Source organism: Suillus subalutaceus, assembly GCF_016647625.1.
Source record: "Suillus subalutaceus strain FC151 chromosome Unknown DFJ58scaffold_49, whole genome shotgun sequence".
Taxonomy (NCBI): domain Eukaryota; kingdom Fungi; phylum Basidiomycota; class Agaricomycetes; order Boletales; family Suillaceae; genus Suillus; species Suillus subalutaceus.
In genome coordinates, this window is record NW_024540298.1 from 144904 (window position 1) to 157477 (window position 12574).

A 12574-nucleotide genomic window follows, 5' to 3' on the forward strand; every position below is an offset into this window, starting at 1 on the left:
TACTACACTCGCACCTATTTGGATAAGTAGCGTTAGTTTCTAACTGCCTAGTCGCTATTACTCTTTCACACCAATATTGAGGATGGGGAAATTGTTGACATGGATGTTGTCGATGCAAATGTCGACATCCATCAAGACCCCATAGATGCCACTGATGAAGATGCTGCAGGACAAGCAGATGACGATATTGTGATGGAACAAGATCAGTTCTTCCACATGCAACACACACCAGCGTCCTCCTGTTCATCATCAACCCCCAGTTTTTTTCGTGGATCTACCTCTACAGGCTCATACACTTCCTTACCATGTCTTTGCCCACCAATCACACCTATATCAACACATTATTCTGACCAAACTGCAGTGTCGCTCAACTCTCCGGAGCCTCTACATGAAGACCAGTCCAACAGCCAATATCCTTTTTTTTCCAGCTTCAAAAAACCAACCTCCAGCCACAATGCCACTCCACATGACTCTGACTCTGATGTCAGCGCCAGCAATGCAATGAGGGGTTTGCAGGTTGATTCACATAAAGGAAGTCCTGCTCGAGGACATCCGGCATCACAAATCATGAAGCTATCTGGAGGATCTACTCATAGCGCATCACCTCAATTATGTCAAGTCACCTCGTCTCGTCCTCCATCATGCAAATGTGCCAACAATGATCAAGCTTCCACTGCTGCTGCCGCCGAGTGGCTCTGAAACAGCGCAGCCACTGATCCAGCAAGTTGGCGAAAAGCACAATGGTCGTGTCGAGCACGATTGCTACAAGCGATTGAAGCTTGAGAGTGACATGTGGGCTAGGGAACTTAAAGTACGCAATGCTCACGATGAACGAGAACATGCTATGTGTCTCGCTGAGCAAGACCACCTGCACAAACATGAGCTCATGGGTCACCAACTGGAGCATGCAAAGCTAGAGCTTGAGCTCGCCCGTGCATGTCGAGAAGAAGAGGAGGCAAGGATTTGGTGTATTGCAATGGAGCAGAACCTGGGTCAAAATTGAGTCTTGTGTTGTCATCTTCGCGTGTTGCCTCTTGGTTTGTTACTTCGTGTTATCTTTGTTGTTTTTGTGTTGATAAATTTTCTGTTGTTCGAGTACTGCCAGTGTTTTGATATAAGCATTTGAATACACAAATTCCGCTGCTACATCTACTGAAGCTTGAGAAGCAAACACGCCATTAAAGCATTCCGAAATTCTTGTCCCACTGTCCTGATATAAGTCTCGTTGCCCTGCCCCTCCTCTCCCTCCTCCTCCTCCTCGACATTCAGATCTATCCTCTGCTCAGTCAGTTCCTCGTAAAAATCGTCACCGGTACTTGCGATGCCAAGAGTCTCCTCAATCTCAACAATCAAGTTATGCAAGATTAGACAGCAGCGGATCCACATGTTGGAATAATCCAGCTCTTTCTTGCCTTGGATCAGAAACTGAAGCTCTCGTAGGCTCTGGAATCTGCCCTTGATCGAACTGAAAAAGTGCTCAGACCGAACACAGACCTACAAGTATGTAAGCGACATTCCGAAGCCATCCATTCACACTTACTTTGGAAAGGTGATAGTTGAACGTTCTCTGATCCCTCATCAACGCCCCTCCAGGTGGTTGTTTGAATGGCGTGACACACCATACTTGCGAAGCATATGCGGAGTCGGCCCATAGCCAATGGTTCGCGCCAAAAAAATTGTTTGGGGTGCGTGCGACCCTGGTTCGTCCAAAAACAGTAGAGTCATGAAGACTACCAGGTACACCAATTACATAGTTGACAATACGGAGATTGTGCGGAGGAATGACAACCTTTTGAAAGCATAAGCTCATCTGATGAAGGGGAAAAATTAACGTACCTGAGCAGTGAGAGAGTAGTTTGAATTTTTGTCAAAAACCCCTTGCCATGCCACCCAGGCTTCCAAAATAAGTTGAACGGGGTGCCATCGACACAGAGGAAGCCACCACGCCATTCCTGGCATGTCTTCCCCTCAACCCACTGCTGCACTCTTTTCCATTCCTCTTGATCTTCTCAATCAAGCGGATCAAAGTGGACCACATCATCATGGTGCTTCAAAAGTGCGATCATAACTCTTTTGAAGCAGTTATACACAGTTCCGACGGATACCCCTGCCCATTCGGCCAAATCCTGCATTGTGGCAGCATTTCCATAGTGGCCTATGCCATTGAGAAAAACCGCAAGTTGAATGGGGATAGGAAGCTGTGGGTTGTTAGAGTTGTTGTAGAAAATTGCGTGTGGTTGGATATGTTCGACGAGCTTGTCGAAAACGGCAGGGCACACACAAAGCTTTCGGCAGAGAAGGACACGGCTGATCTCTACTTCGTTGTGCAAAGCACAAACAGCATCTATAAACTCCGTAAATGCTCGACTGGCCATCTGTGGCACATCCAATGAGAACTGGGAGGATGTGAGTGAGTAGGCACTTGTGATTGTGATACCGGTCATCAGGGAGTCCAAAGATTCATCTGATGACATTGAACAAACCGACATGCCAATGGATTTGGATCCACTGCTGTCATTAGAGGAAGTACTGTAACTGTCATCTTCAGAGTCTGGTTCTTCAGGAGCTCATCAAGTGCATGCTGCACAAGCTCTACATAGCGGGCTAATACAAGGTCATTGTGTGCATTTTTGAGGGCTCATAGTTGTTGTTTTCGAAGCAATATGTGAGGCATAAGTAATGGGCTGATCTTATCAGTGTAGTACAGTGATGTGTAAGCAAGACGGAGTTATAATTCGGAGTTTTAATGGTGTCGTCCAAGTTTCTGAGCGTTGTCTGTTCCGTATTGTTTTTAACTTTGAATACCACTATTAGAATAATTCATTGTAACTACCGGAAAATCAGTTCCACCAATTGCGTTGCTCCATTAGCAGCGCCGTAAGCTCACCGTAAGCATCAAACTTCTTTTTGACAAGCGAAAATTATGGGTCTTTTGCTGATGCCAATTCCACCAATTGGCAAGCTGCATCACTGAGTCGTAAGCGTTCGTAACACATCAAACTTCTTCCACTACTAAGCGAGAACTTGGGTGTTTTACAGATCGGCGCAGCTCTGTTTCAAGCGTTCCTGATGGTTTCTGAGATTCATACCGGATAATCCCTCAAAGATTCATGTTAGCTATGGAGTTCTTACTCAAGTCAACGCTACGTATTTATGAAGGCTTCGAGTGACTAGGGACTAAAGCAGGGCATAATCATGTTACAACAGTCATAACATTGAGAACTAGACTGATGCGTCCACGATCAAGCATCTACTCCTCGCCCTTTCCCCGTCTTCTCTGACGCCGATTCATCATCTTGCCCCTTCTCGGCTGACACTAGATTCGATACAGGTCCATTGAACCAGTGTACTCCTCCGTATAACCGGGCAGTAATACCAGAAAACAGCGAGGACATGAAACCACCTAGGACGACCACTGTATAGTTCATCTCTTGCGCAGTAGTCTGTGGGGTCGTGGGAAAGAAGGAAAACCATATTCATGAAGACCATCCATGACACAGCGATTGCTGCGACAGGAAAGCTCTGCAAGAGACATAAGTCTAAGATCACATCCATTGCTTTCTGACTCACAAATTTCCCAAGATTAAATGGACCGGGCTTGAAATCATTCTTGAAGCGAACGGGTTGCGATTGGGGTGGGTGATGTAAGATATGTATGAAGAGGTGACTGCGAGGGTAAATATTGCGTCGATAGCCTGTGTGCTCGCGAACGCCAGAAGACCGATCGCAAGAGTAAGCAAAGCATCGAGCCAAACAGTATTGACTGGCGTTCCTGTGTAGCTATTGATTCGGTAAAAATATCGCGAGAACGGTAGACCGCCATCACGAGAAAACGCGAACGTCTGGCGGGAACCGACAAGCAGCATGCTCGATCCCATCATATATCTGTTCCTCTTTTAGAGCAGTAAGGGGAGCCTGATATCTGAAGAACACACTGTGCCACAATGACGAGAGACCAGAGGGCTAACGCTCCTTTTTGCCCAAAAGAGTTGTAAAATATCTGCGCCATAGGTTGACCGATCGGACTGCTCAAGATGCCTTCGAGGTCACTGCCCATGCAAAATGCAAGGGAGACATTGATGCCTGGAAGATATTAAATTAGTAACAATATATTCGACAACGTGACACGCACCCCAGCCAAGGGCTGCAGATATTGCAATGGAGCCGATCTGCTAGCATTGGTATTGTGGCTACAGTTTTTATAGTGCTACTCACAATGGCCCATGGTATGGCGGGTAGTGGCATTGGATGCCTCCTCAACTTTATGTGTACACTTGAATCATAGCCACCTGTTAGGTTGTCAAATAAAATGGGAGCAATAAGGGATAAGCCAAACCTATCGTCCAGAAGAGGCGCCAATAGACTCAATATGAACGCAAATCCAGATGGCCAGCCGTCCACTGACAAAAAAATATGAGATGGAGATGGCAATAGTACATGTCACATACAGTTAGTAAAGTCTCCGAGTGCGTAGCTGGCGCTGTTTCTGAATTCTGATGGCGTTGCGATTGGAAGCGCGATGATGACTATAAAGCAGAGGCTGCCTCAGGCAGTGAACCTGAAGAAACTAGTACAAGACGGAAATATAACACCTACCACACATTTAGGAGGATATATAGTCTTTGAAGTCTTGCCAGGATTTGTGTCCCGAGGCTCACAAGGACAGCATGGGATAACACCAACGCTGCAAATATACCACTGCGAGGGATCAGGGAAGCCTGACAAATCGACGAGACATAAAAACATTCGCTAGATCTCTCCATTGGTTGTCCACGTATACTTGATTAGATGCAATACTAACTGCCGCTGTGATCTGGATCGCGCATGCCCAATCTACTGAAGCTAGTTTCGTACTCAATAAGCGAATTTTTCATGGCACATTGAGTTTCTCACCAAGTGCTGCGATAGACGCGATCGTATTAGAATCTGCGTGATGGCATATGTCAGTGAAACGAGTTTGAAAGGAAAGGTCATACTCACACCCAACTATCCACGAGAGAAAATTCCGACAACGAGGGGAGGCAAGTGAATAGGTCCAGTAATACAACTAGATACTTGTGAGAGGTCGGGTCTGTATCGGCGACAGGATGAAGGACATACTCCACCTGAGGTTGGTGCCGCAGATGCAAGCTCCGCCATGGCCAAACCGATACACATGATAAAAGCACAGGCAAACAGCCACTGTATAACGGAATGAGTACAAGATCCGATACTTTTAACATGTAAAGCCTTACACCCCAAACCATTGCAAGAGGACCACCGTTGGGCATGGCATTGAAGAGCACCGATCTGAACAAACATTGTATCAGCGAACAATTCGTCTCGGTAGAATAACGCATCATACGCAATGGATGGAAGGAGCCCCACGATGCTGAATGCAACACCAAAGACCTGTGTAAGGACGTTGTCATGCATGCCCAAGGCTCTGATGAGGACCCACCTCTAATGGAGAAAACTCCCTGCGAAACTCTTGCTTATATCCCAACCTGGCAAGAACTGCTTCGTCCCTGGTATGTTCTGAGTGCGAATTCGAACTTGGGGAAGCCATCATAACTGGCACTTGCAATACCCTTACGAATGAGGAGGTTCGGACTAGGAACAGGAAAGGGACTCAGTCTTGGATCAAAAGACTGAGGGAGATTATTTGATGAGGAGAGAATTTAATACGCTGATTGAGACGGAGAATCAAAAGTACGTACGAGAGTGGTGTCGAGAGTCGTATCTCGAGTAATATGACACTCAAAAACCAGCAACAGATTGCTACTATCAAGCTGAATATAAATAGCGGACCTAACCTTATCTGGCGCCGGTGAGATAGGTGCGAAGATGAAGCTCGGACATTACTTACAGTTCAATTTAAGGTAAGAACTAGACCTTAAAGAGGGTAGAGCTCATATAGAAGCTAGTGGCAGACATTTTGAGGCCCAGTGAACGTACAAATCAGGAAGCGTGAGCGAGGGTAAGCGTGCAAAGATCGCTTCTGACAATTATCTTCAGCAAACACAGTCACATCAGGCAGGAGAGTTACGCAGAAAAGCTGAGTTCCTGGCTTGGTCTGCAATCATAGCGATTGTGTAGGAACAGAGGAAGAACTTGAAACCCACCCATGGTGTTGGGAAGCTGGAGCATTGAGTGTTTAAATTTTAGTATGGCTTCCTTCCTTCAAGTCATGAGGTCGTGTACGACTTAGACTCACCTCATATAATCTCAGTAGAAGAGGGCGTGATCACTATTTGATAACACGTGGCGCGTGAATATGGGTCCGGTGTCTTCATCTCAGATACGCTTAGATGTAATCTTCCGCGAATTGCAACGTGAGGCTGAAGGTATGTAGCCCACCGGTGGGAGGACTGCGTGATCAATACCGTATGATTTGATCATACAATCGTGGTAAGTTGTTCCATGTCACATTGCATGTCAGCATACGATAGCGATACGAAGGGTAAATATTGCCCCGTACAGGTGATATCAAGGTATGATTGAAACCACGTTAGATCCGTTCCTTCAGCTAGCGTCCTGACGTCCGACATTCCATTGACACAAGCTTCACCCTTGACCTGGGATGCTCGTATACTGCGCTGCTGCGTCAGCAAAAGTGCGCCAAAAGGGAGGACGGAGGGGGCTTGGGATGAAGTTGCTGAGTTTGCATTTGACGGACTTGAAAAAAAAGTGCAAGACATACTTTTTGGCGCCAAGGAGGCTAGGGTCGAGAAAGGGTGGAGAAACTTTATAACACATTTGTACAAAAAACGGACGCGGTTTTGGGTGAAGAAAGAGGTTGTCTTGCGAAGTCAAAGGTTGTTTTGGTTAGTTGTGATGACAGTCTGAATAGGGTCTGTTTAGGGCTGCTGCTACAAATCTGTACTTCTGTTTTGGACGTGAATATCTGCAAGCAGCAAGTCGTGTTTGTTTCCATCTAAATGAATCTATTTTTTGAGGAAATTCCCACAGCAGACGGTGGTGACGATTAGGGGTGTTTGCCCAGGTACTGGTGCTTGTTTCTTCATAGCTGCAGCGCTGCACCATGGTGACCATACGATCCGCTCGCTCGCTTCAGAATCACTAGGTAATCTCCCTTGCTCAGATATTTTTGCCCCACCCGCCACGTCAAAGATTAGTATCAGCTCCACAGTACTGGCACCTCGTTCTTCGATGTTTTAAATACCCGTACGTATCTCCTGGGACAGCCCAAGATCGCTCTTCTGACTCACGATGACGCCCACTCTCTTTACGCCCATCCAAGTGGGTCACATGGGCATCAGCCACCGTATCGTCCTTGCACCCCTCAGCCGTTTTCGCGCCTACCCCACCCACTTTCTCGGACCCCATGCACCCACCTACTACGCACAACGTGCATCTGTCCCGGGAACACTCCTCATTTCCGAAGCAACCATCATCTCCCAGGCTGCTGGTGGGATGGAGTTCGCCCCAGGGAATCTATACCCAGGAACAGGTAGAAGGATGGGAAAGGGTCACCGATGCCGTGCATGAGAAGGGTAGCTTTATATTTTGCCAGCTGTGGGCACTTGGGAGAGCCGCAGTCCCGGATGTCCTTGCCAAGGAGAATGACTCCCCGCTTGTATCTGCCTCTCCTATCCCACTTTCCTCCCGCCCTACTGCAGTCCCGCACGTCCTCACAGAGCCGGAAATAAAATCATACATTACCAACTTCGCCACTGGTGCCAGGAACGCCATCGCAGCAGGCTTCGATGGCGTCGAAATCCATGGTGCAAACGGATACCTCGTCGATCAGTTCTTGCAAGAGGTGAGCAATACCCGGGAGGATGGATGGGGTGGGAGTATCGAGAAGCGAGCAAGATTTGCGATTGAGGTCGTGGATGCGCTTGTAAAGGAGGTCGGCGCTGAGAGGGTCGGTATTAGATTGAGTCCATGGAGTCCGTATCAAGGCACGTTGGGTCTCTGTTCTTTATTTCACGCTGGGCTAACCTTTATGCAGACATGGGCCTCCCCGATCCAAAACCACAATTCTCCTACCTCGTAAGCCAGCTCAGGAAGTACGACCTCGCCTACCTACACATCATCGAGCCACGTATCGGTGGAGGCGTTGATGTGGATGCACCACCACAGAGTAGTAATGATTTCCTGCGTGAGATATGGTGCAAGGAAGGCAAGAACTGCGTATTTATCAGTGCGGGTGGATACACACGACAGACTGCGATTGAGACAGCGCAGGAGCACGGGGGTATGATAGCATTTGGCAGGTTGTATATTCCGAATGTACGTCCTTCTGTGTCTCCGTGTCCGTTCTCTTTGCCGACGTGTGCTGACAACGTTCTCTTCCTACGCCTGTGTCAATCTTTTCGTATTCCACCTCTATCACCACCTACTCTCCACGCTCTTCCAACAGCCTGACCTCCCTGCCCGACTTATATACGACCTGCCGCTTGCTAAGTATGACCGTGCAACATTCTACCTCGCCGGAGATCTTACTGAGAAGGGATACACCGATTTTCCAGCGGCAGATATACCAGTAAATAGAAGTTGTAAAGGCTAAGATGGTGAAGGTGAGCGTCTCTGAATCGCCAAGATCGGGAGGTGTGTTGCAGGGGACTTGAAGATCTTTCGAGGATAACCATAGACTCGCCTCCGAGATGTAGTGCTGCGTCGACCTCAAATAGAACGTGGGCTATGATACCATACCCTGTATGTAAGTTGTGAGCCATTTTCACCTCCCGAGGTACACATGGGGTATGGATTCCTGACAGCGGCTGTGTAAGCTGGCTGTTTACGACTGATCTTGTTCTTCCGTGCTCAATATTTTCACGGGACTGATTCTCAAAAGATGGGTATGCAGACACGGATGACTGGGAATCTCTGGGAATTCACTTGGACGGTGTGCAGGTACAACACTTGTCAGTGAAACATTGATGATCCATATATTTTCTAAGGTGAGTACTGTTCACATTCTCTTCCCATGCTCGTTCATCGAAGTAAGTGCTCCTGATGTTGACGTTGTTGTGGCTATTCACAAGGCTTACTAACCTAGTGCGGTGCTGGCGCAAACTAACATCTGCTTCATGAATGTCTAATTTAGAGCTACTGAGCACCGACTCGGAGAAATGTAGCAGAGGGTAGCGGGCTTTGCCGCGTAAGCTGGCTCTTTGTTTCATTGGAGTCAACCACTCGATACCATGTAAACGTTTCTATTCCAGAAATTCGGGGCTATTGGTCACGATGCGGGTGCACATGCACAGTTTTTCAATATAAGTACACCATGTCCCCTCTTATTGATATCCACTCGCTCAATACTCAACCTCTTGCTTGTCCTCGTAGGTCATGTTGACCCTCACCAACGTCGCTCGGCTGGACCTATGTCTTGCTGGTGTCGGAGATGTTCAACAAGAAAAACCCTGCACCATATCCCCTAGTCTTCCGGGGTAGCCTCTTATCACGAACGTCCCAGACACACAGCCTCGCATAAAGCCCTGGCTCACCTTCACCGAGCGGGGCGATAAATATGGCGAGTTTCCTGTTTTCCAACGTGATGCAATTCAACTCAGTGTTCAGTGGGTAGGTGACATCCAAACTTGGACTGGCCGCTGCAAGTCATGGAATTAGGCAAGCAACACTAGATTCACCTATAGCACGCTCTGGCTCTTCCGACTGAAGACCAAGGATCACCGAGCAGATTTCATATCTATCATCAGTTCAAGTCATGGTGTCGAGAGCGTTGTGACTTCTTCGAAGTTTGATATGTCGTGCGTGTATGCTCGCGCGAACTGGGCCCAGAGCCTCAGACAAATTATGCGAGACGGCCGGCCAGTCCATGGGATATCGAAATCCCACTGGGAGCCACGTTCAAACTCCACATGATGCGTCACAGGTGGCAGAGTGCATCGATGCATATTTTGGTGGGAAGGTTTTCTCATGGCGGCCGACTAGTCCACACCATTCCACGCCTGTGCACAGCGCCTGTGACTGAAGCCTGAGTACTTATACCTTGCACAGCCCAAAGACCACCCTTACACACCTTGTTCACTGGGCCCACAATGACAACCGCACTCTTCGCACCCATCCGAGTAGGGCGCATGAACCTCAGCCACCGCATCGTCCTCGCCCCCCTCACCCGTGTTCGCGCCTACCCAACTCATGTCCCTGGGCCCCATGCAGCCACCTACTACGCACAACGTGGCTCTGTCCCTGGAACACTCCTTGTCTCAGAGGCCACCTTTATCTCCCAAGCTGCTGGCGGGATAGACTTTGTCCCGGGTATCTATACTCAGGAACATGTAGAGGGATGGAGAAAGGTCACGGATGCCGTGCATGAGAAGGGTAGTTTTATATTCTGCCAGCTGTGGGCACTTGGGCGAGCTGCAGGCCCGGACGTCCTCTTCAAGGAGAATAACTCTCCGTTTGTATCTGCCTCTCCTATCCCGCTTTCTACCAACCCTACTGCGGTTCCGCATGCCCTCACTGAGCCAGAGATAAAGGCGTACATAGAGAATTATGTTACCGCCGCCAGGAATGCCATCGCAGCAGGCTTCGATGGCGTCGAAATCCATAGTGCAAACGGATACCTCATCGACCAGTTCTTGCAAGAGGTGAGTAATACCCGAGAGGATGCCTGGGGAGGGAGTATCGAGAAGCGAGCAAGATTTGCGATTGAGGTCGTGGATGCGCTTGTAAAGGAGGTCGGCGCTGAGAGGGTCGGCATTAGATTGAGTCCATGGAGTCCGTTTCAAGGTGCGTTCCGTCTCTGTTGCTCATTTCACGCTGGAACAACCTTTATGCAGACATGGGCCTCCCCGATCCAAAACCACAATTCTCCTACCTCGTAAGCCAGCTCCGGAAGTACGACCTCGCCTACCTACACGTCACCGAGCCACGTATTGGTGGAAATATCGATGTGGATGCACCACCACAGAGTAGTAACGATTTCCTGCGTGAGATATGGTGCAAGGAGGGCAAGAACGGCGTATTCATCAGTGCGGGTGGGTACACACGACAGACTGCGATTGAGACAGCGCAGGAGCACGGGGGCATGATAGCATTTGGCAGGTTGTATATTCCGAATGTAAGTCCCTCTGTGTCTCCGTGTCCATTCTCTTCGCCGACGTGTGCTGACAACGTTCTCTTCCTGCGCCTGGGCCAATCTTTTCGTATTCCCCCTTCATCACTACCTACTCTCCATGCTCTTCCAACAGCCTGACCTCCCTGCCCGACTTATATACGACCTTCCGCTTGCCAAGTACGACCGTGCAACATTCTACCTTGCCGGAGATCATACTGGGAAGGGATACACCGATTTTCCAGCAGTAGATGCACCAGGGGAGATGAAGATTTTTCGAGGATAACCATAGACTTGCCACTCAGATGCATTACCGGCCGCAAATAGAATGTAGGCTATGACACTATACCCCGTGCGTAAGTTGTGAGCCATTCTCGCCTCCCGAGGTATGTGTTTCCGTGACATACCACAATCAATTCCCTGTTGTTCTGTTTGATGCAGCATGATCACTCCACGCCCAGCATTACGAGCGACTTCACGGAACTACAGAGACAGGCAGTCAATAACAATTGAAGTTGAAGAGAGACGGACTTTGGAGATCTTGCATAGTCTAGTATCGCATTGGCATAATCGATGACTCCCTGCTATGCTGGGACGTGGATTTCATTCCTCACCACTGTCCCTGTTCATAAACATCAAATGCCTGTCATTGTCACTAGTGACGCGGACAATTCGATCAAGTCGTAAGTCCGAGTCAGCATATGTATATATGATATCAAAACATAGATTAAAATGCATCACAGATCTTCGTGCTTCACGACTACAAAATCTCTAGCGTCCTGATGTCCATCATGTCTTCAATAGAAGCCATGTCCTTGACTCTGGCTATGATAAGGTGATCCGACGCGACTCTCTTATACTCCCCACCACGCTGCTGTGCTAGCAAAAGCGCACCAAAAGGCTGTCCAAGGCGAACAACCAACCTCAACTCTCGCGAGTGAGCCTCCGAATCAGCCAGCTTAGAGTCTACAAGAGAACCACTGACAGATTCGTCTAGAGGAGGCCCAGGCTCAGGCCAATCGTCCACGCTCTGTGCATCATCTGCAAATCAGGCTCTGCAAAGTCAGGTAGCCCAAGATCATGACGATTCCATGGACGGACAAGCAAAAATGTCTGCTGAATGGGGCGTGCCGGCGAGAACTGAATCAGCTTGTTTTCGGAGGTGATTAGTAGGTCTTGAAGACCATCCGCCTTGACGTCATAAGTGAAACATGTCTCCGGGTCTGGACCACACCTCCGCTTGAGTTCTGTGATGGGAAATGTGATGCACGGCAGATGCAGTCTGGAGTGTGCGAAACGAGGAGCACTGAGGCTGTCAAGGAGGGTATACAGTTTCGAAGCTGACTCCACTGACACAGCGTTTCGCAGCATGGAGACAGAAATCTGCATCTCATCCTCAGACACAGATGACAACATGCACGGCGGAGCTTTGTATGATGTAATGTCAGCTGGAAGACAGCTATTGAACTCGGATGCTTTTCCGATCCAGTCAAGGAGCAGTGATGTCGCCCGAATGTGCAATGATCTCCTGCAAGAGTCGTCCGA

The 12574-nt window shown here is 48.6% G+C and overlaps 4 protein-coding genes across 4 annotated transcripts; 3 read left to right on the plus strand and 1 right to left on the minus strand.

Annotated features, from left to right (window-relative positions):
• Nucleotides 1–99: 99 nt before the first annotated feature.
• DFJ58DRAFT_727621 (uncharacterized protein) lies at nt 100–1003 on the plus strand (the record flags this gene model as incomplete). The annotated part of the gene is made up of 2 exons (XM_041385503.1): nt 100–516; nt 620–1003. The coding sequence occupies 2 exons, from the start codon at nt 100–102 to the stop codon at nt 1001–1003; spliced, it is 801 nt and encodes a 266-aa protein (XP_041244206.1).
• A 2239-nt stretch (nt 1004–3242) lies between these two features.
• Nucleotides 3243–5548, minus strand: DFJ58DRAFT_716260 (amino acid permease-domain-containing protein; the record flags this gene model as incomplete). The annotated part of the gene is made up of 15 exons (XM_041384205.1): nt 3243–3443; nt 3594–3885; nt 3936–4083; nt 4133–4169; nt 4216–4289; nt 4365–4400; nt 4449–4540; nt 4597–4698; nt 4737–4842; nt 4894–4926; nt 4981–5047; nt 5101–5181; nt 5235–5289; nt 5345–5391; nt 5441–5548. 15 exons carry the CDS (start codon nt 5546–5548, stop codon nt 3243–3245), a joined length of 1479 nt encoding a protein of 492 aa, XP_041244207.1.
• Nucleotides 5549–7212: 1664 nt separating this feature from the next.
• Nucleotides 7213–8748, plus strand: DFJ58DRAFT_906109 (uncharacterized protein; the record flags this gene model as incomplete). Its single annotated transcript, XM_041394992.1, has 4 exons — nt 7213–7421; nt 7471–7907; nt 7958–8238; nt 8369–8748. 4 exons carry the CDS (start codon nt 7213–7215, stop codon nt 8513–8515), a joined length of 1074 nt encoding a protein of 357 aa, XP_041244208.1. The 3' UTR covers nt 8516–8748.
• A 1262-nt stretch (nt 8749–10010) lies between these two features.
• On the plus strand, nt 10011–11315 carry DFJ58DRAFT_745541 (NADH:flavin oxidoreductase/NADH oxidase; the record flags this gene model as incomplete). The annotated part of the gene is made up of 3 exons (XM_041387397.1): nt 10011–10704; nt 10755–11035; nt 11166–11315. 3 exons carry the CDS (start codon nt 10011–10013, stop codon nt 11313–11315), a joined length of 1125 nt encoding a protein of 374 aa, XP_041244209.1.
• Between the last annotated feature and the right edge of the window lie 1259 nt (nt 11316–12574).